Source organism: Emys orbicularis, chromosome 2 (genome assembly GCF_028017835.1).
Source record: "Emys orbicularis isolate rEmyOrb1 chromosome 2, rEmyOrb1.hap1, whole genome shotgun sequence".
Classification (NCBI taxonomy): Eukaryota; Metazoa; Chordata; order Testudines; family Emydidae; genus Emys; species Emys orbicularis.
In genome coordinates this window covers 232,308,734-232,331,507 of record NC_088684.1, presented here as the reverse complement: position 1 = coordinate 232,331,507, position 22,774 = coordinate 232,308,734, and the positions used below count along the sequence as shown (strand labels likewise).

The 22,774-nt window shown below is 44.9% G+C and overlaps 1 protein-coding gene across 1 annotated transcript in view; it reads right to left on the bottom strand.

Moving 5' to 3' along the window:
- Positions 1–3,998: 3,998 nt before the first annotated feature.
- Positions 3,999–22,774, bottom strand: part of JAZF1 (JAZF zinc finger 1) — a 277,883-nt gene continuing 259,107 nt past the window's right edge. Inside the window, exons 4-5 of the mRNA XM_065399829.1 lie at positions 20,732–20,901; positions 3,999–4,481 (exon numbers count right to left, since the gene is read on the bottom strand). Coding sequence (XP_065255901.1) covers positions 4,305–4,481; positions 20,732–20,901 — 347 coding nt within the window. The 3' untranslated portion in view covers positions 3,999–4,304. The remainder of the gene's footprint in view (positions 4,482–20,731; positions 20,902–22,774) is intronic.

Here is a 22,774-nt window from a genome sequence, read left to right as displayed (position 1 = left end):
GGGTCTGTTCTATGTGTTTCCATCAACATCGCTGATACTAAGAGTGATGAACAAGACCAGACAGGACAGAGCTAGAGTTATTTGTGTAGTGCTGACCTGGCTGAGACAAGGTTGGTATCCTTACCTGCTTCACCTGGGTGTTCAACTGTCATTCAAATTCCTGAACATTCCTCATCTCTTGTCAGAGAATGCGGGTCATGTGCTTCACCCCAACCTAGCGGTTCTCTGCCTCAGGGCATGGCTCCTGGATGGTTCATTGGTTTAGAATCCTCTAGCTCTACAGAAGTACAACAGGGGTTACTGAATAGTAGAAAGATCAACCAGCACTACTTACTTGCAGAAATGAAAGATTCTTCCATTGGTATTGTCGTCGATGCCATCCTTTTAGTCATCCTGGATTATCTGTTGGAGCTAAAGAAAGTGGGGTTATCAGTTCCATTAAGGTCCATTTGGCCACAAATCAGCCTTTCATCCTCCAGTAGGATTCTCCATATTTGCTCATCTGGTGTTGTCTAGGTTTATTAAGGGTTTGGGGCATCTCTACCCATAGATTAGAAATCTTATCTTGACCTGGGATCTCAACCTGGTACTCAGTTACCTTATGAGACCTCTGCTTGAACCAATGGCAGCCTGTTCTTTGTTACATTTATCTATGAAGACGGCCCTTTTAGTAACCATCACATTGATCCATAGGGTTGCGGACATTGGAGCCTTGATGGCAGATTCCTCCTTTATGGTGTTCTTTAAGGATAAGTCTCTTTACGTCCACATCCAAAACTCTTGCCTAAGGTTCTATCAGTGTTCTACCTTAATCACTCCTTTCAATCTACCAGTGTTTTTCCCGAAGCTAGAGTGTTCTCTATAGGAATCCTGTTTATAGACCCTGGATGTTAGAAGGGCATTGGCCGTCTATTTAACTAGGATCAAGGAATTTAGGAAATGGCCTAGGCTCTTCATTTCTTTTGCAGATAGATCTACGGGGTCTTCGATCTCTGCTCAGAGACTATTGAGATATTCAATAGCCATGTATTATCACTTGTTATAATACTGCAGGTGATCATCGCCACCCACCAACAGGTGATAGCACATTCACCCAGATCACAGGCAACAGCTATGGCATTACTGAAGAATGTACCAATATTTGAAATATGTAGGACCTCTGTATGGGCTTCAGTATGTATGTTTTCAAAACATTACACCCTGATCTGTGCTGTCAGATCTGATGTGGCACTTGGTTTTGCAGTAGTATCTTCAGTTCTGGACTCTATTACAAAGCTCCCTCCTCCATCTAGGGATACTAAGTAGAAGTCACCTGAAGTGGAGCACCCATATGGATGCTACTCGAAGAAGAAGAGGAACTTACTCGCACTGTGCAATAACTGCAGTTCTTTGAGATGTGTTCCCCTTACGGGTGCGCCACTATGCACCCTCCTCCATCTCTGCTTCAGATAGTTCCTTAGGGGACATTTGTGTGAAGAAGGAACTAAGGAACAAGCTGAAGCAGAGATGGAGGGTACATAGTGGCGCACCCGTAGGGGGACACACCTCAAAGAACTACAGTTACTGCACAAAGCGAGCAATCTTTTTTTCCCCTCCAACTGATACGTATAGCAGGGAGATTTGTACTTGTTTACATTTATAAAGTACCTAACTAGTGCTCTGACTGGTTCACAAAAAGGGCTACAGACAGGTATGAAACCCCCACAGCATGTTACTATTTAACTTCCCAAATCCTCAGATAATTATCCATCTCAAAATCATGCCTCCATCCCTGAAGACCACCTAAGCTTGGCTGCTTTGGACCAACGGGGAATATGAATATGCACACTTTACCTGGCCAGTCTTGAATCTCTGAATGAAGACGTCATTATCGAACAGCCTCTGAAGAATTCACTTTTTCTTTAAAAATGTTGGAGAGTGTTTTGTGTGGGAAACAACAGGAAAGAAGCTCGTGGCTACAACTAAAAACTGGTACATCTTGAAAATCTTAATGTAGCTTTTTTAAAGGATAGTTTGTAGCATTCCACAGAATTTGACAACTCAGCAGGTTGCCCGAATGTTTTGGTGCATTTGGTTTTAATTATTACATTGAGAAACTGCCAAAAAAGGAAATGAATAATGCATAAAAATACTATCAGTCTGTGCAGATCAAACCGATCACCCTTAAAGATAATGAGAAGTAATAATAAAGCATTCATATTTGTTTTGGGTCAGAGGCAGTTTATTTTAAATGTGATTTGATTTACATTTATAAGCAGCTTTCTTGACAGGAATTTTGATTCATTAAGTTGCCTTCAGTTCTAAAACAAACCTCTGTCACTTTCAAACTTAATGTACTTTGTCCCCAACAAAACATATGAAAATATAATTTAAAGCACACTTTTCACAGACACAGTACAATACATTCACTATACACAGTATAACAAAATAGTCCCGTCTTTACCTGTTTAATAATACTGTCACAATGAATAGGTAAATAGAAACTGGAATTTCATTTTCATAGTTGAAAGGAATTTACATGCAATGACTTTTTATGACTGTTTAGCTGTTAAATTAACTTAACCAGCCTATAGTTTCTTGCACTAGAGCAGAGCCAAATGATACTTGCTGTCCCAATCTGCTGCCAAAACAGTTCAGAAGTAGGAAGTAGCCAAATGAGATCTTTTATACATCAACAAGTTGATTCTCATGTCTGGATCATTTAAACTGAACAGACAACACTCCATTGCCTCAAATCCTGAAGAGAAGATAATTGGTTTAAATGGGGTTTTTGCAAATGCTTCTTTAAAACCTCATTATGAGGGAGTCAATAGTTGGTTAACAGAAAATTGTCATCCTTTCAAAGTTCATTTTAAATGTTTTAGAAAAATGGAGAGGTCTGTTTCCCATTTGTCTGAACTTTCATGCAAAATACAGGGAGAGAGGAAAGTTACTACATTTCAAAACACTTAATTTGTTTTCATGGGAAATAGGTCTGAATTTTTATAGTTTTTTTTAATCTAAGCTTCAAAGAATAGCACTTGTGAGAGAAGAATGCTCAAGGCATGATGGTACTGTAAGCAATATATGTTCATGTATGGTCCAGACAAGTTATTTTATGATGGCTCTTGTTTCAAGTCAATCTTTGACACTGGCTGCAAGAAGCACTTCATCTTCAGTAAGGCTCATGTCATATTTCAGCAAAGTGATTTGTAAAGCTAAACAGACATTTCCAATTGGAATGCAGTGATCTACAATAAGAGGCAAAAAATATACAAAGAAAATTTCAAAATATAATGAACGTGAAGGAGGGTCACTAGAAATTTCCGTAACACAAATAACATACCTCCTTAAACCAAGCTTAGAATTTTTATTTGCAACCACAGGCATAAGTTAGTACTGTAGTTGCAAGAATTGGCAACGCATAAAACATTAAATCTGTTGGCAACAGAGAACTACAAAGTGCTTTAAAACTTCATCTGAGATGAAGATAGAATTGTTTCTCTCTCACACACAAATTTGCACTTAAGTATTTTGAAGTGTCTTTCTAACAGTAGATTTCAGGAGAAAATATTTAGTTGGCCTGGGATCTTGGTCCTCAAAAGCTTGATGGGCATGAACTTAATACATCATCTTGTATAAAAACAAAGTAATAATCCTAACACTAAAGGTGATTGTTTACTAGTTCAAATGGCAAGATTTTCAGCATTTCAAAAGGGAAAAAAGAATTTGCAAGATAATATAAAATACAGCAAGCACACCTTTTTATGTATGTTATTTAAGTATGAAAATATTTTTAGCATATTATGTTAAACATTCTTTCTTATTTATATTTCCAATACCTAAAGACTTGCTACACCACTGATAAACTCCATTATGTAAGGCATGTTAACCAGTTTGACAATGGTGGTATTGTTTTGGTTTTACACACACACGAACGGATGTGTTGAAAATCTTCAACCACATTACAATCTTGAAATGATGTCAGTGCCAAGCTTTCCTCTTCACGCCCCTATTTAACACTGCAGTACAACTAAATATGCAACACCCCCTAATTTTTGTTTTGGGGAAAGTGTTCTGAAGAACCTATAGCTTTTTTTTTAGCACCTTATATCAAAGTAATGAAAATGGGTATGATGATTACAAGTGCAAATGTACAAAATCATTAACTCTACAAAGATACATCATTCCAAAATTACAGAAAAATTTAAAGCATGCATTTCATTTTTTTCAAGGGTTGCTGAATGCTTCCCCTGAAAAAGGTGGCTGGTTTCAAAATCAGCAACTGCTGGTGAGGATTTCTTGGCACATTTGTGACCAGCGTGTTATTGCTGCATCTTCCTGATAATCTCAGCAGACACTGGGGGATGGAAATTGATTGTATGGTGCCGCAAGCCCTGAGCTGTCTTGTAACTCTTTCCACAACGACATTTGAATGGTTTGCGTACACGGATCTGTGTTCTGTGGCCATTCTTGGCATGGTACTTTATACCGTTCACATTCTGTGGGTGAAAGAGTGAAATATTGGTTATCATATATTGTCTAACATAATGGCTTGGCTTCCTGATATAAAAACTGGAACTATTAAACTTTTTGGGACAAAATTGCATAATTATTAGTAACTGTCTCTAGGTGTTTGCTACAGTACAAATATGCCCTCCCTTCTAATGCATTCAAAACATGACTAAGGGCTCGGGCCCTAGGAAGGCATCGTCTGCAAACTAGGGCATACAGTTTTAATGGGTCAAACTTACCTTGTAACCTATCACTAAATGGTTAACCTTTTTAAAATTAATATGTGGTATGACAAGAAAGAGGAGGTTACTTACCTCTAACTGGAGGTTCTTCAGAATGTGTGGTCCCTATTTGTATTCCAAACATGAGTGCGCATGCATGCCATGCACCGGAAGTTTTCAGCAGCTGTGTCCACTGACCTGCACGCACTTCATATGTTGCCTCGTACTCCAGGCAAGGTTATAACAGGCCATGCAGGGCGATGCACCCTTAGTCATTCTCTTACTGTTGAATCGGGCTGTCTGTCTGCAGTGGAGGGGACAGTGGGTGGGTACTGGAATACAAATAGGGACCACACAACTTGAAGAACCTCCAGTTACAGGTAAGTAACCTCCTCTTCAAGTGATGGTATATTCATTCCAAACACGGGTGAGTACCAAGCAGCATCAGCTCGAAGATGGGTGAGAGGTATAGCCATCCGCAGGATGGCATGGTCCACAGTCACATCTTCGGCTGCCCCTCTGTCGATGCCGTAGTGCAGGGATTCTCAAACGGGGTTCATGACCCCTTAGGGTGGTCGCAAGATTATTATGTGGGGGGTCACGAGCTGTCGGCTTCCATCCCCAAACCCCACTTTGCCTCCAGCATTTATAATAGTGTTAAATATAAAAGTGTTTTTAATTTATAAAGGAGGTTGCACTCAGAGGCTTGCTGTATGAAAGGGGTCACCAGTACAAAGTTTGAGAACCACTGCTGTAGTGGGTGGTGAAGGTGTGTACAGAGTGCCAGGTCGCCACTTGGCAGATGTCGTACCAGGACACATCTGCCAGGAAAGTGGAGGTGGTTGCTTGGGCCCTTGTGGAGTGGGCTGTAATTCTACCAGTTGGTGTGGCATTGGTCTGTGTGTGTGGTATTGGGCTCCATGATGCAAGCAGATATCCACTTGGATATGCGTAGTGAGGAGAAGGCTTGGCCCCTGGACCTCTCCATAATGGCAACGAAGAGACATGGAGAGGTGTGGGCCCTGTCTAGGTAGAATGTGCGTGCGCAGCAGACATCCAAGGACTGCAGGTTCTTGTCTGTGGGAGCGTCGTGAGATTTAGGGTGGAAGTCCAGGAGATGGATGGATTGGTTGAGGTAGAACTCAGAGACCACTTTCGAGAGAAACCTAGGGTGAAGACTTAATGAGACCTTGTCCTTATGGAAGACCATATATCGGGGGGGGGGGGGGGCGGTCAGCCATCATGGCCACCAGTTTGCTGACCCACCGAGTGGAGGTGATGGCTACAAGGAAGAAGACCTTCATGGATAAGCGTGAGACAGAGCATGTGACCAGGGTCTTGAAGGGCGCTCTGGTGAGGGCAGAGAGCACAAGATTGAAGTTCCAAGGAGGGGCAGGTTTGAGGACCAGAGGGAAGCTGTTTGTCAGCTCTTTCAGAAATTGGGTGGTGGTAGGGTAAGTAAACACCACGTGGCCATCCACAAATGGGAGCAAGGCACTAAGAGCTCTAAGAGGTAGTCTAGGATGATGGGGAGAGAGATGTACTTGAGAGAAACAGTGGTGGTGTGCCCAGGAGGTGAAACGCTTCCATTTCGTTGTGTAGCACACTAGACTGGAAGATCATCTGCTGTGCATAAGTATGGGTGGAGCAGGCATTGTCTACATGCAATCCCCATTCAAAAACCAGGCCATCATTCGAAGCAGGTCTGGGCTGGGATGATGGACTCTGCCCAGGTCCTGGGTGAGGAGGTCTGGCAGATTGGGGAGACCGATTGGGGGCGGGAGAGAGTCTGAGTAACCAGAACTGGAAACCAGAACTATCTGGGCCAGAACAAGACTACCAGGAGGAGCGGTGGTCGCAGCCCAACTACAATGCCTGGGGTACATCAGGGCATGCTTAGATTCAATGGCAGCTTGGGCCTTCCTCCTGGTGGACCATTTTGCTGCCCTGACAGCCCACGTAATGCTCATACCTCACACACCACAGTGCGCCACTCTCTCTGTCTCCTCAGCCATATGGTGGCCTGCACCCCATGTGATGCCACATACCCACATTCACTGTCTACAACTCTGGCCCCCTTCAGTCTGCAGGCCCCACATCAACCATCTGGACACTGACCCATGGCTGGTCTGCATCTCCCTCACCTGGGGGACCGATGCTGCAAGGCACCCCATTTGCCACCTCCGGCCCCATGACCACCCTTACCACGGATGCCTCCCTGGCTGGTTGGGGAGTCCACCTAGATGGCTGTGCCGCACAAGGGCTTGAACTTATTGCCAGGCACACATCACATCAATATCCTAGAGCTGTGGGCAGTCCGCTTAACCACCACACATTTCTGCCTCTTATCCACAGCTTATTCAGCTCCTCTCCGACAACACCACTGCAGGGACATACGGCGAGGAGTGAGTGGACAGCGAGGATGAGTGATGTCATTTTGGCAAGGGTTGTCGCCACCAAGAGCCAGTCGTCCAAGTAAGGAAACACACAGAATACCCCAGGCATTGTAGTTGGGCTGCAACCACCACTGTGAAGACTCATGGGGCCATGGCAATACCAAAGGGGAGAACTCTGAAGTGGTTGTCACCCACATGGAAGCAAAGGAACTTGTGGTGGACTGGATGGATATCACTATGCAAGTACGTGTCCTTCATGTTGAGGGCTGCGAACCATACCCCCTGGGGAAAGGAGGTGATGATTGATGCGAGCGTCACTATATGGAACATGGCCTTTCTGATGAAGTTGTTAAGTAAGCAGAGATCGAGGATAGAGCAGAGACCTCCTCCCTTCTTTGGGATGAGAAAAGTATAGGGAGTAGAAACCCTTACCGATGAAGAGGGAAGGCACGGGTTCAATTGCACCTTTCGTTAGGAGGGTGTTTGCCTCACACTATAGGAGGTTGTAATGAGAGAGACTTCCAGGAGGCACTGGGCGGGAAGAGGGGAAGGTAAGGAACTCAATAGAATAGCCATATCTCACAACCTCCAATACCCAATGATCCATGGTGATCTTGCCCCAGTGGTGGGTCAAGATGGGCCCCAAAGGCAGTAAGGGGGGCTGGAGGTGGTGACGATGGGGGCTTGCCAAAACTGGGCCTTAGATTGGTGCCATGGTATGGCAGAGTAGGTGACAGAGGCTGATGGTAGTGGATGCTGTGATCTGGGGTGCCATCGGGTGGGGTCCTGATACAGGGTGTACATGGGCTGGTATGGTGCATAGGGGCATGGTTGGTAGGGTGACTTCTGTTGCTTCTGTAAATTCCTGGAGACGGGAGAGTCATTTGTGAGCCCTTTACAGAGTGTAGGGACTCATCTGTCTTTGCCGAGAACAACTTGTCCTCGTCAAAGGTGAGGTACTGGATGGTGGTGTGGATCTCCCTCGGGAAGCCGGAGGACTGCAGTCAGGTCTCCTGTTGCATCACTATGCCTGTGGCAGGGAGCGGGAGGATGTCTCTGCTGCATCCATCACTGCTTAGAGGGTAACCTTGGCCGACAAGTGACCTTCCTCCACCAGGGCTTGGAAACGCTGTTGCTTGTCCTGCAGGAGATGCTCCAAGAACGCTACTAGCTTGGCATAGTTTTAAAATCATACTTTGCTAGCAGAGCCTGGTAGTTTGATATGCAGAATTGCAGGGCTGCAGAGGAGTAAACTATGCATCCCAGGAGCTCTAGGTGCGTTGCCACCCTATCTGGAGGAGTGGAGACGTGTGAGTGCTGCCTCGCTTGTTCCATCGCTGCGTGCGCCACCAGCAAAGTGGGGAGGAGTTGGGAAAGAAATCAGCCCCTTTGGATGGCTGTGGGGGTGCAGGACACTGGTGTGTGCCAGACCACCCATGCAGTTTGAAGGATGGCTTTGTTTATGGGAAATGCAATGCAGGACGGTCCCCTAGGCTGGAGAATGTCTAGGAGCGGATCGTGTTGGTCCTGGACTTCTTCCCATGGGATGTCCAAATTCAGGGCCATCCTCTGCAGCAGCTCCTGGTATTAGTGGTGGTCATCAGGAGGCGAGAGGGTCAGGGGAATCAGTGCTCCGTCCAGACAGGAGGCTGTCGTCGGGATCGGCTCCCTTGCTGTCTCTGCCTCCAGGTCCGAGCTGGACGGTTCTGGTGAAGGGGCCCAGATGGAAGGGTGCAAGGCATGAGAAGGTGGATATGGGTGGTGGTAAGCGTCCCACGTTGGCCAGTGTGCTCAGGGGGTCTAGTCCTAGGGATACTGCAGGCCCCAAGAGTACACATACCAATGCGGCGGGGTCGGAGCATACCCTGCCTGGTGCGGTGGCCATGCCCGAGAGTCCGAGCAACGCCTGGGGATCGGGGAGAATGATGGTTCCTTCGTTGAAAAGGCCTTGGAGTCCAGAGAGAGCTCGGATGGTGGCAGCTGTCAATGAGGGTGGTCCCGCAACCATGGGATGTGGTCTCCAGCCCAGGAAGAGAAGTGCATCCGTTGGTGGTGGTGGTGGTGGGGCTGCGAAGCCAAAAGCAGCGGCAAGGGGGGGATAAGGCAGGTCGAAGTGCACTGTGGGGAGCAAGTGTTTGGCTCATCCAGCTGTCCATGGCACGTCCCGCTGACTGCTGAAGCAGGGATGTGTATGTGGTGCAGAGCATGAGAACTCATGTTGCGGTGGAGATGCACAGCGTGGAGGGCTGTCTTGTGGTATGGTTAGTGTGGCAGCCAACGCTACCTATGCTGCCTCTTTTTTAGCTTTACCCTCTGCATGGGGAAGCTTAGGAGGTGGCAGGTGCAGTCCACATGCAACGTCTTGCCCGACCTGGCAAAGCTCGTAACAGGGACTTGCTGCGATGGCCGAGAGCACTTGCAACTCTCCTGCTTGACTTTGTCAGATCTGGGAGGTGGGTAGGATGCTCACCACTGGTGAAGGGTGGTGCGCTGCTGGTTCTGCCAGTCCAAGATCGGACTCCACAAGGGGCCGGAGAGCTTTTTCCATGAGGAACTTCCTGAGTCGCAGGAGACGAGCCTCATGGGTCTGCAGGGGAAAGGACTTACAAATGTCGCAATGTGTGGCAAGATGCGCTTCTCCTAGGTAGTATAAGCAATGGCAGTGCTCATCTCTCATGGAGAACGAATTGAGGGCATGAGGCACAGTTCTTAAATCCCAGAATGCAGAGCATAGTCCCCCGACAAAGTTGGGGCAGCCCCCGAGCGGGGCAAGTAACCTACACTATCTAACCATAGACTATACACAACTAAGAAGAAAAAACAAACTAGCTAACTAAATACAATGGACAGTTCTCATAGAGATTATGAGCAAGCGGAAGAGAAGATTCTGACTCCAACCACATAGCGCTATGAGGAAACTGAGGAGGCGTCGCCCCGCATGGCCTCATAACCTTGCCTGGAGCACGAGGCAACATACGACGTGTGTACAGGTCAACAGACTGCTGCTGAAAACTTCCGGCGCATGGTCCACCTACGTTTGGAATACATATAGGGTCCCTCACTCGAAGGAAAATAGATGTTCTTTACTTCCTGACACTTTGAATAGGGATTTTCCAATGGTCCATTCAATGCTATTGGAAAAACACCAGTAAGTTAACTTAGGGCTTGTCTTACCAACAGTTCATGGCAAGCTGGGGTGTAAATCTACCTTACGCTAGCTTGTAGCCTACCACCTGCCTGTGTGGGCCCTGCTGCCATGCATGAAAAATTCTGTGGTGCACTTTAATCTCCTGTTTCAAAGCAGGGTAGGTCAAAACACAGGGAAACTTTTAGTGTGTAGCAGTAGGTTCCACGTGGACATTTAGCGCACAATGAGCTGGAGGGTAAGTCTATGTTGTGCTAGCCTTCCATGCGCTACGTATCTTTAGACAAGCTCTAGGGAACATATTCAAGCAAAAAAGAGCGAGCACAGTAGTATTCAGCTACACTCCTTCAAAGGGCTCAAAGCAGCTATCACCATTTGCCCTATTTTTATTTTAAGATTTTTAATTTTTTTCATGAGGCAGCAAGAAAGCTTGATTGCCTTACATCAGTGGTTCTCAACCCATTGCCCAATCAGCACACAACTGCAGCCCATGTGACATCCTCAGGACCATACAGGTTGTGTGTGTGTGTGTATACACACACAATTTATTTGTGTGCGGATTCGGCCCACATAACACATAGAAAGCTGCATATGCTGCCCACTATGGTAAATAGAACCACTGCCGTACATGTATAGTACCTAGAGATTTAAGTACACAGGAAACAGTCACCTTTAGGTTGGACTTTCACATGATTCCACAAACCTCCCCATTTCTCTAAGCCCCCAACCCTTAAAACACACTTGAAAAATAAATAACCATGTTTGTAGATATTCACCACTGAAACCACAGTTCTCTAGCTGTCTTAGAGAAGACCTACTATGCTTAGAATTGCTACCATCACCAGTTCCTGCATAGTTTGCCTTTAAGGGAAGATGTCAACTTTGCCTGAGAAAATCCTTAAGTATCTTTTAGTTTCACGTGCAGGATCAGGAAGCTGGCAGCTCAAGAGCCTTGTATTAAGACTGGTTGAAAGCCTCTGTTGCTTTCCTAATGTGGTAATATCTTACATTCTTCTTGCAGATTCTGAGACCAGCCGTGGTGATCTATCTAAGCTGTGACATTTTATATATCTGCCTTTAGTGGGTTGGATGATTAATTAAGGACTCATCTAATTGAGGCATGCTCTTTCTCTCAAGGCTTGTTTACATGGCATAGGAAAGTTCATTAGAAGTGTGTGACTTGTAGAGTGCACTAAATGCCCCATGTGGACCCTGCTGCCACTAACTGAAAGGTAGCTAGTTCGTATTAATGTAGAAGTAGGTGCCTTTTACATCACACCCGCAGAGTCTTCATGGGGCAGTCAGAGCACTCTATAAATCACACTCCTCTAATGCACTTTACTGAGCCATGTAGACAAGCCCCAAGTATATTATCTGCTTCCTCTTCAAGGGTCTGGGCCTTTGAATAAACTAGGAGAGTCTGAGATTGATTTTCATTATAGCAGCTGTGAACTGTCCAGTGGATGGTGTTTTTCTTGTTCTTCCAGAGGAAAGGTTTATGGACATTCAAAGAGCAATTACTATGACAAGGCTGCAGCCTTAGAACTCAACTCCTTTCTGAAGCTTGTAGATTTGATTGGCTGCACTTACTATGTTTACTAAACTAAGAGGATGAGAACTCTATAGTAATATGCACTAACTACTACCCTGAACGTAAGGGCATAGTCAGCCAGGCTTAGATTCAGGAATTTTTACTATGCTGAACACTGCCTTCTAATAGTTATAAGGGACAAGAAGGGTTTTGTTAAGATGGGAATATGAGCTATGCCTACCCAGAGCTCACGCTGTGTGGAAGTTCAGAAAATCAAGCCCTCTGATTACGACTTTCACTCTACAGCTGCTGCTGGACAATTCACTAACAAAGCTTCATTAAAGAGTTGTGGTTCCTTTGTACTCTTACAGAACATGAAAGTTGGTAGCCAAAAACTAAAACCTCAGAAGCAGGAAATAACAAAACAAAAACATCAGAAAACCAGGAAATGCAGGTAAGGTAATACCTCCCACAGCACATGTCCTTCTAAAGTCTGATTCCAAACAATCAATGATGTATCTATTCTGAACTGGGATATGTTGTATTCTATGCTCCTGAGTAACAAATCTTTGTTCCCAATCCTGTGCTGATCTTCCCTGACACAATTTCAAGCAATTCATATCAGTAGAAATATTACACAACTTTCAACCTTTACTAGAGAATCAGTGCTCAGTGGAGCCCGCATTAAGGGGAGAGAGGGGGGGGAAAAAAGGTAAGTGGGCTGTAGAGGAGACTACATTACAATGCCCCATCTCACCTTACGCTACATGGAAAGTTTCTCCTGACCCATTTCACACAGAACTGTGCCTCTTCAGCTACATATTTTTTTGTTTTGTTATAGCAACTGTCTCCAACTCGGTATAAAATGAAGCCTATGAACTATTTGTGCTTGAAAATGTGATGGAGCTTGAGAACAAAGTATCGGGGATGAAATGCTAATCTTCAGCTACAGTGTGTGGGGGTGGGGCGATGGAGGAATGACCCAACACAACCTAAGTTTATCTTTAGAAACTTTTGAAAAGTTTGCCCAGAGTAATGTGCAAGAAGTTTTTCCTTTTTTATAACTTCAACTCAAGAGATAGTCATTTGACAATTATACTAGAAGTAAAATGTACAGTTAATGGTGGCATCTGTGCAGTAAAAGCTACAGAGCATAAATACCCTCAGTTTGCATGGTAATAACATGATCATTTATGGCAAATGTTTCACTTCGGGTTTACTTGAAACTTTGTTATTGGATTCTTTAGTGAGTTATTCTGAAACACCTCATGTGCAGAAAATCAGATACACACACCTCGATGGATGAAAAAGACAGCACAGTCTTTTTCCAGGCAGAAGGTGCTAGGAAATTCCATCTTGGCTTGTGTTTTAAGATTAATTGGGTTAGAGAAGGGTTTGAAAAAATAGCAAAATGTTCAGGCTATGAGAAACCAACGCAACATGAAACTTGATCTACATCTCTCCATAAAAGCACTGAAAGAAAACTTTTGTTGGAACTTCAAGTCAACTCTTCCTAATTTTTTCCACTGCTCTAATATAAACACCTTGTTGTGTGTCTTGGGTTAAATTTGTTGAGGTATAGAGAACAACGCTGCCAAACCCATCTGTCACTTTTATTGCTCTAGATACTTAGATTAATGATGAGACACGCACAGTTGAGGAAAAAGGCTGCAGCATAGAAAGACATTCAGAAATCTTAAACTAGATGAAAGAACAATGAAACTAGGACCAGAACAGGAGGAGATACCAAAGAGTTCTAGTAATGGTATTGGTGCATTTGTGTGGCTACAGTGGCATTGGTTTGGCAGGACCATATGCCCTAGGATGCCACCACTAGCTAAGGCATTAAAGTTTGGGATCATGTACAGGAATAGTACAAATGTGCAAGGACACGAGACAGGGACATGAATGTAGCTGTTTTGGGGTTTCATTTTATTCTGTTTAGTGCTTGGACACTCACTTTAATTTTTGCACAGTCTGTGGTGTTTACCTTACACACAGTGAGGTTATTAATGCAGGAGTTGCTTGCTCCTGACCAGACAAACGTAGCTGCTTTTAGGTGCCATCTTTAGTGGAGGAGGGCAAGAAAACTGCCCCATGGACAAGCCTCTTTCTCCCAGGTACTGGGCTTGCTGCTGTTGCACAATCCTCATCCACTCCAGCTCACTTCCTCTCACAAACTCCATGAGCCACAGGCCTGCTTCCTCCTCTCACTCTTCCATCTACCCCACCAGACTTGTTCTTTCTCCATGTCCCCACGCCCCACTCACTGCTTGTTATCTCATGGCTGACCAGCCACTCCCATGCCCCTTTGCCCTTAAATCAACTCCCACTTATGTCTCTGTCTTGGCTCCCCCAAGGCTCACCCTTAGGAGGCTTTGGGGAGGGGGACAGGGGAAGGAGAGAGGAGGCCCAGCAGCCATTTCCCCATCCTCTTCTGGGGAGGCTGGTATCTTTGCATTCTTTGAGGGTGCTGGAAGGGGTCACCATCCCTTCCGATCCATTTGGGCAGTTGCCAGCATTTTCAAGAGAAAGACCACTGGGCTTCCCAGCCTCAGGGAGCCCAGGCTCATCAGGCTCACTGAGCCCTTCCCATCCCCTTTTATAGGCAGGGCCCAAGGAAATAATGCTCCTTAGAGGGATGGGTTTCTTTGCAATAGGGGATCTCCACAAGCAGGGAAAGCCCAGTTGGTGAAGCACAGAGAAACTCTGCCCACTCAGGGGAAGGATTTCTTAGCTGGGAAAGATCCAAAACAAATTAATTACAGATCCTGCCAGCAGAAGAGACATCCTGCCTATTACGGAGTGATCTGCCCTGCCCCAAACTCCCTGCTCATCCCACCTCTCCATAGGCTCTCGCTTCCCCAACCCTATGCTGCCTCTGTGAACTCCAATGCCACCCATTCAACACAGCCCATATCCTCCCGCCTCCTGCTACCATAGCCTCCCCTGCACTCTTGGTTGCCAAACATTTGCTGTTCTCCAGTTTCCCCCTACCCAACACCCCTCTAACTACATCCCTATCTGCAAACTTGTGCTGCACACTACACCATCTCCACTAAATACCTTACATAGCCCACCAGACACTGCTGCCCCCAGTCTTTCCAAGCCCCCATTCACAACCGGCAGTCCGCACTAGTCTTGTTTTCCCCATGCTTATAGCCATCACTACATGTTCTCTTGCCTACTGATCTTGGTTGCCCTCTGCTTCCCTGTGCCTCTGCCCAATCATACCCTGAACTTTTACACATTCTAAAAAAACCAGGAAACCGCTGCCTTCAAAAAATGTAGCTGAAGTTGCTCAAGTGCATTTCCTAACAATACAGTCACCAAAAACCTTAGAAATCACCAGTTAAGGCAATGTTCACATTTAGACCAACCTCAACTCCCGAACTTTCCATTCAGCCATCACAGTAAAGCAGATGCACTCAGATCTGTAACCTCCACATCCAATTCCCTTTGTGGGATGATGTACGTGCTCTAAATATATGTGCACTGGAGAAACTCAATAATGTGTTATGTGTACATGGAAAAACTATGAGCTTGCAGAGGAACGGGACGTGTGCATTGTGGGTGGCTACATGTTGGAAGTGAAAGGGAATTTGTTGTGTCAATGAGTGTTGTAATATTTGAAGGGTGAGATACGTGAATTGAGTTTGGTCTGGATGCGTATGATGCCCTAACTCAGGGGCGGGCAAACTTGAATTGAGTTTGGTCTGGATGCGTATGATGCCCTAACTCAGGGGCGGGCAAACTTTTTGGCCTGATGGCCGCATCAGGTTTCGTAAATTGTATGGAGGGCCGGTTAGGGGAGGGGGTCGTGGCCCGGCCCCCACCTCCTATCTGCCCCCCCAGGACTCCTGCCCCATCCAACCCCCCCGTTCCCTGACAGCCCTTTTGGGACCCCTGCCCCATCCACAGACCCCTGCTCCCTGTCCCCTGACTGCCACCGGACTCCTGCCGCCCCATCCAACCCCTCCTCTCATTCCTCACACACACACACACACACACACACAGACACACCCCGGGACTCCTGCCCCATCCAGCCACTCCTTTTCCCTGTCCCCTGACTGCCCCCTGCCGCCCCATCCAATCCCCCCTCCTTCCTGACTGCCCCCGGGACCCCTGCCCCCATTCAACCCCGTTTCCCCCCCCAACCAGGATCCAGATCCCCGCCCCCTGACCACCCATCCCTCAATCCAACCCTCCCTGCCCCGTTACCGCACTGCCCGGAGCACCGGTGGCTGGTGGCGCTACAGCCGCGCCGCCTGGCTGGAGCTGGGTCATGCTACCGCCGCTGCCGCCACCACGCAGCACAGAACACCGGGTCAGGCCGGGCTCTGCAGCTGCGCTGCCCCAGGAGCTCATAGCCCCGCCACCCAGAGCATTGCGCCGGTGGCGGAGTGAGCGAGCTGAAGCTGCTGGGGCGGGAGGACAGCAGGGGAGGGATCGGGGGCTAGCCTTCCGGGCCAGGAGATCGGGGACCGGGCAGGACGGTCCCGTGGGCCGTAGTTTGCCCACCCCTGCCCTAACTGCTGACTTCCTGGATTTTTAGTGACTGTGTTGATAGGAAATGCACTTGAACAACCTTATCTGTAAGTTTTGTGGGCACTTAAAATACTCTCCTATTTTTATTGTGTTTACCATAGACAAGAGAATGTGATAGATACTCTATACACAGATATATATATATATATATTCATGTATTATTTCTGTTACATTTATTTGAAACTTTTAATTTGATCTGTAGCAGTTGTCTAAATAGGTTCCTCAGCTTTAAAGATACTTCAGATAAGTTTCAGCTTTGCTTGTCCAAAGCTAGACAACACATTATTGACATTGGCCAACATTATCAAAGAGTCTAATGCTATGCTCTTAAATCCATATTTTGGCCCCGCAAGGGTGGGATTTTCAGAAGTGCCTTAGAAACACAAATCCTGCTGTCTTCAATATACACCTACATGCGGATTTAGGAGCCTAATGTTTAGCTTTGGAGAAACAAAGCTCAAACATATCACACATACCTTGGATTCAAGGGAACCCATTTAGACCACTGCTAAAGATCAAATTAAAAGTTCAAATATGTACAAGATAAATAATACATAAATACAGTTACATAGGAACACTCTAGAGCAGAAGTGGCCAAACTATGGCCCACAGGCCACGTCCGGCCTGCAGGACCCTCCTGCCCGGCCCCTGAGCTCCTGGCCCGGGAGGCTAGCCCCCAGATCCTTCCCTGCTGTTCCCCCTCCCCCGCAGCCTCAGCTCGCTCCACTGCCGGCGCAATGCTCTGGGCGGCAGGGCTATGAGCTCCTGAGGCAGCGCAGCTGCAGAGCCTGGGCCTGACCTGGTGCTCTGTGCTACGTGGTGGCATGGCTGGCTCCAGCCAGGCGGCACGGCTGCCTGTCCTGCTGCTCTGGGTGGCGCGGCTGTAGCGCCGCCAGCCACCGGTGCTCCAGGCAGCGCGGTAAGGGGACAGGGAGCAGGGCGGGTTGGAAAGAGGGCAGGGGAGTTCAGGGTGGTGGCCAGGGGTCGGAGGTGTGGCTAGGGCTTGGGGTGGTCAGAGGGCGGGGAACAGGGGGGTTGAATGGGGGCAGGGGTCTGGAGGGGCAGTCAGGAAGGAGAGAGGGTGTTGGATGGGGTGGCAGGGGGTCTGGGGGCAGTCAGGGGACAGGGAACAGGGGGGGGTTGGATGGGGCAGGAGTTCCAGGGTAGGGGTGGGGGGCGCCAAAGGGCGAGAAGCAGGAGGGGGCGGGGCCGTGCCCTGCCTGGCTGTTTGGGGAGGCACAGCCTCCCCTAACCAGCCCTCCATACAATTTTGGAAACCCGATGCGGCCCTCATGCCAAAAAGTTTGCCCACCCCTGCTCTAGAGCATCTAGAAGTCAATGAGTTACGCAAAAGCTTATGTCTTTTACCAACAGAATTTTCTCCGATAAAAGATATTACCTCACATACCTCTCACTAATGAGTTACTTAGATACTTTTGAAAATCCTTCCCAATATAGACTTAGAACCTTTTAAGGAAGCTTAGGGTCATATTTTAGAAAAAATTGACAATTGTAATAGAAGAAAAATTTAAGGCAGATTATAGTAAATAGAGGCTAGAGTAACAATATTATTGTTATAATTTATTGGTAGACAATTTTATATCTTTAAAAAAAAATAAGACTGAAAAACAGCAATTAAATGTTTGTGACTCACTTCTACTGTGATGCCTACGGGAAACTGTCACCAGATAACAGCTAGGCAGATGGCCAATAGGGACTTCTGATATTTATCTGGCCCTTTTAAAAACATGTTCTTATGACAGTTTCCATCATCCTCCCTCCCCCATTCCGTCAGAATATTTTTACACTCACTGCTGAATCCTGTCTTAATTACATTAATTACTCGTTGGTGCAGTCTTTTACTGTTGTACCATGCCAGGCAGAATGGAGCCCAGACCCTGACTGGGACCTCCAGGCACTCTCACAATACAAATAATAATAAATCATCATCATCATAATATAAAAACACATCATCTAAATGCTGGACAAAAGGAAGCTGTGTTCATTCATCCGCCCTCCCCCACCCAGAAGTAACGTCGACCTTTTCAGATGTCAGGTGATTCTGATAATTACTGTATGTGTGCATCAATATTCCTGTTTGTAGCCATGGTCCTGTTTTACAGCCATCAATGTTATTACCCAGCACCCAGCAGGAAGTTCCAGTGCATGATCCTTTGATATCAGGACTCCTACCTAAACTCAGCAAATATTTCTTCTGAGTGGGGGTTAAACAGAGGGAAGATCAAGAGGAAACATGACATACAGTTGACACAAAACAAAGGGAAGAGGAAACAAAGATAAACACAGAAAATAAATTAGACGAGGAAACAGAAGCAACTAACTGGAAGTGAGACAGCTAAAGGAAATGTCCTTACCCATCTGGGCTTAACTGGGATACGTATTTTCCCAAAACTATGGTACTTTTTATTTGCTGCTTTCTCGGTTTGTCAGCCTCTATATGGGTCATTAATTTGTTCCCTGTCTGACTGTTCTACCATTAATGGTGCAAAAGACATCCCGTAGACAGTCCTCATGCATTTGAGATGAAGGCAGCGAGATAGCAGAAGCAGGCAGGAACAGCTTGCTTATTTGGCAGTAAAAAGACAGAGGAGCTGGCAGTCAAACAGAGAACAGACAGGATATAGCAAATTACAGGGTTCTTCATCTAGCTTTTTCCACTAAATAAATGTTTTCTGCAATGCACAGATGCCCTCTTGGGAAAGTAACTCCTAACAACTGCCATGGCTTGTTTGCTTCCTGAGCTAAGCATTTACCTTTTATTCTACACTCTTCCCCTTACATACCTTCTGCCATAAAGAAAATGTGATAATCTTGCATAATGTGACCACATCTGCTCATTGACACTTCCAAATAGCCCAAAAATATATTTTTCCCCCACCACCCCAAGAGGTTATGCTGAGATTTTCCTGAAGAGTAGAACAATTATTATGTAATTCACAATTCAAACTAATCTCCACATAGAGGACTAACACATTGCTATAGAAAGCGTACACACTTTTGCACAGTATTTCCACTTGTGACTGATCTCCATGTACATGCACATACGTTTTGTGACAAGTATTACTGAGTTAAAGGGGCTGTAAGTGATTCAGAATAGCTGCAGAATCAATAAAAGGCACACATTTTCAACTACTGCACATTTTTATGCACAGTATATTTGCTATTGTCAGGATTTATAGACCTTCAAATGTTACTAGTCTTCCTGCATTTTCTCTCTTTCATATTTCAGTTTTGTATTCCATTTTAGGACTTTACTATGCAGTTGTTAAAAAAGCCTTATCTTCAGTGGCAGTTTTGCTGCTGTATACACAGTAGGTTGGGATCCTTTGAGCCTGTTGGATTTTAAAACATTCTCTAATGCTTCATGGAGAACTTTGAAAAACATTTACTTGAGAGAGAGAATCCAGCCACATATCCCCACATTTTTATTGCTTAGGGACCTTTGCATAAAAATGAATCTATTCTGTAAGAATCCATCTGCTCCTGCTCTAATTCATGTGAAATAATATTGCTTTGCCTATAATATCAGAGAGATATGCATGCTAGACAACTGTGATGTCGCAAGGAGAACATAAGCAGAAGCTGATTAACAGACTTTTATGAAAAGGTTCCTCATAAGATACAATGAATGAACAAAAAAAGAAAGACAAGTTTTCCCAGAATATATGGTATTCAAACAGAAGCCCCCAATCCTGCAATCAAATCCATACAGATTGACATGCCCATTAGAAGTCAGAGGGATTCTGCACCAGTACAAGATTCTGCTCATACAGATCCGTTTTCAGGATCCGGGTCAGAATTTACCCTATACAAATGTTTTCATAAGTTTTCTATGAGGTTACTGCTCCGTCTTCCCTGTGGTGGCCTTTGGCTTTTTAAAATTAAATGCTACCTTTTGCACATCACCTGTATCAGCAGAGGCATCACTGGCATACTTTCAGTACAGGATAGCACAAAATCTGTAATGGTTATATAAAGAGGACCCATTCTAGCATTGGTGTGGACAAGTTCTATATGTAATGTCCGTGATTCCTTCAACAGATGAATGTTGGCATCATCTTTCCATTTCAGCAGATAATTTCTTGGAATAAGGCTTGCTAATTATAATATGTGACCCAATTGCTTTAATCGTTCCTTTTAACAATCTCTCTTGATCAGTAGATATAGATACAACATATGCTGTATATGACTTGAAAGTGTTTGAGAGGAAAATCAGTCCGAAAAGAACATTGTGCAGCTATATGAGAATCTGTTGAAGTCTTGTAAAAATAAAAAGCGAAAGGTCAAATAAAACAGAAAGATGTGACCTGCTTTCCCAGACTCTCTCTCCTACTGCAACAAAACAGAAATAAACCAAGTCTCTGTTGTAACTCACCTTATATCTTTTTTTACATCCAGGAACAGGACAGGCAAAAGGCTTCTCATCCCCTCCATTCATACACATTGAACTGAGGATAGCTTCCGAGCTGATGGCGCTTTCTGTGGTCCAGGACTCATCACTGTCTGATTCTTCATAGTCTACTTCTTCCTCATCATATTCGCTACCTAAGAAACCAGGGTATTTCACAAGAATAAAGTGAAATCATTGCAACACAATTCATTTTTATTTCATTGTTCCCAGTGCCTTATAACTCGCCTACACCCTTCTTACTTACAATGCAGGAAGACAGGTACTTTTAATCACATAAAATGTCCTGGCTATAGCTACTACTTCATAAAAACAGCCACAGTACCTTTCTTAAGTAGCTATAAGATAGCTGATATTAATATATTTTCATGAACAATCAACCACAGTGGCATTAAAGGTTCAACAAGGGATTGATTACAAACTCAACTTCACTACTTTTCTAATAAAAGAGCCCCTCTCTCTTCCAAACCCCACCTAGAAAACAGATAATTTTCTCCAACCTGGTATTTTTTAGGGCTTTTCCTTTACACGATACAATACCGAAGAGCATAATTTGACAGATCATAAACAGTGTAAAATAATTCGTTGACAAGTCCTAATGCATTTACTAGCCCTTTGGAATTAAATGGAATTATAGCACAACATTAATAAGAATTATAGTGTAGCAATTATAGTTGCGAAATTCATTCCCTCAGGTTTAGGGATAAATGGCTGCCTTGACCCCATTCTGTTCCAGATATGCTACAGCAGTCATTTGAGCACCTGGTACTGAGGTTGTTTTTTTTTTTTTTTTAAATTGCAATAACTCAATAAAAAAGTCTGAAGAAGAAATTAAATGCAAAACAAGGAAAGTGGAAAGGCAGAATTTCAACAATAATGATAAGTACAATAAAAAAAGGAGAGTCTCAGCTGATAAAAGCAGCAAGTATACCCAGAGAGAGAGAGGAGGAGGGAACTTATTCTGGAGAGACTTGTACGGACTGTGCAGCTTGCACGAGGTGCTGTGGGAAATGGCAACTCCCCTATGCTCTTGCTCCCACCCGTGATTTTTGTCCCTGCCCTGGCAAGAGGGGATGATTTAGCTGCAACTGTTGGAATCATTTCAGCAGTTCCAGACTGAGCCTTATGAGTTTTATACAACTGTTTGGGTTGCTTCCCTCATTATGCACTTTGCATACGTGTCTGTAAGCAGCTCTTTATTCTGAGGCAACAATGCAGATGGACTCCGGATCAATCAGATTCTGAAGAAGCTGTAAGGAAATAAACTTCACAAAGAAAACCCACGTTTCAGCATGTAATGGAGTCTTCACTTTTTATTACATGTGAAATTAAATATGCCCTGTACTCTATTAAATTATCTATCCCTTCTTGATCTCTCACTTTCCCTGCCCTCACTCTCATAATCAGTTACTCTTTAGTCATGAGTAAATATGTATGTCAGCTGGGAGCTGTAAAGTACTTATGATGTGGAGCAATATCAGATATTTTACATTAGGTCACATATGTCAGGCTGTACTACTTTTTTTCCTATGGTTTTCATTCTTACAGGGTGGAGTGCAGATGAGGGGAGACGGATTGTTGTTTCCCACCATTAGCACACGCGCACACACACATTATATATTACTTACACACACACACACACACACCCTCCTCCTGCTGTGCATAACATCTGGAAAACTCACCATTATTGACTGAGATTTATCCCACACAGATTGATTGAAAGTCAAAATGTGCATTATTGACCTCTTAAAATATTTTTGAACCATAGGAACAGATAACCTAAAATGAAGTTAAGGTTCTTATAGTTTAATTAACTAATAAAAATATTTAGGAAAAAACACTTCTATGATTTCCTGCCTTTGATTACATCTTGATGGAAAAAATTCCTCAAGGTACTCCTTTCAAGCTTTTTAGCTCATCTTGGTTTTTCAAACAAATGTGTCAAATAAAGCTAAAATACATAAATTTATGTGCTTTTAGGATTATACAGTATGTAAGAACTCTTTGACA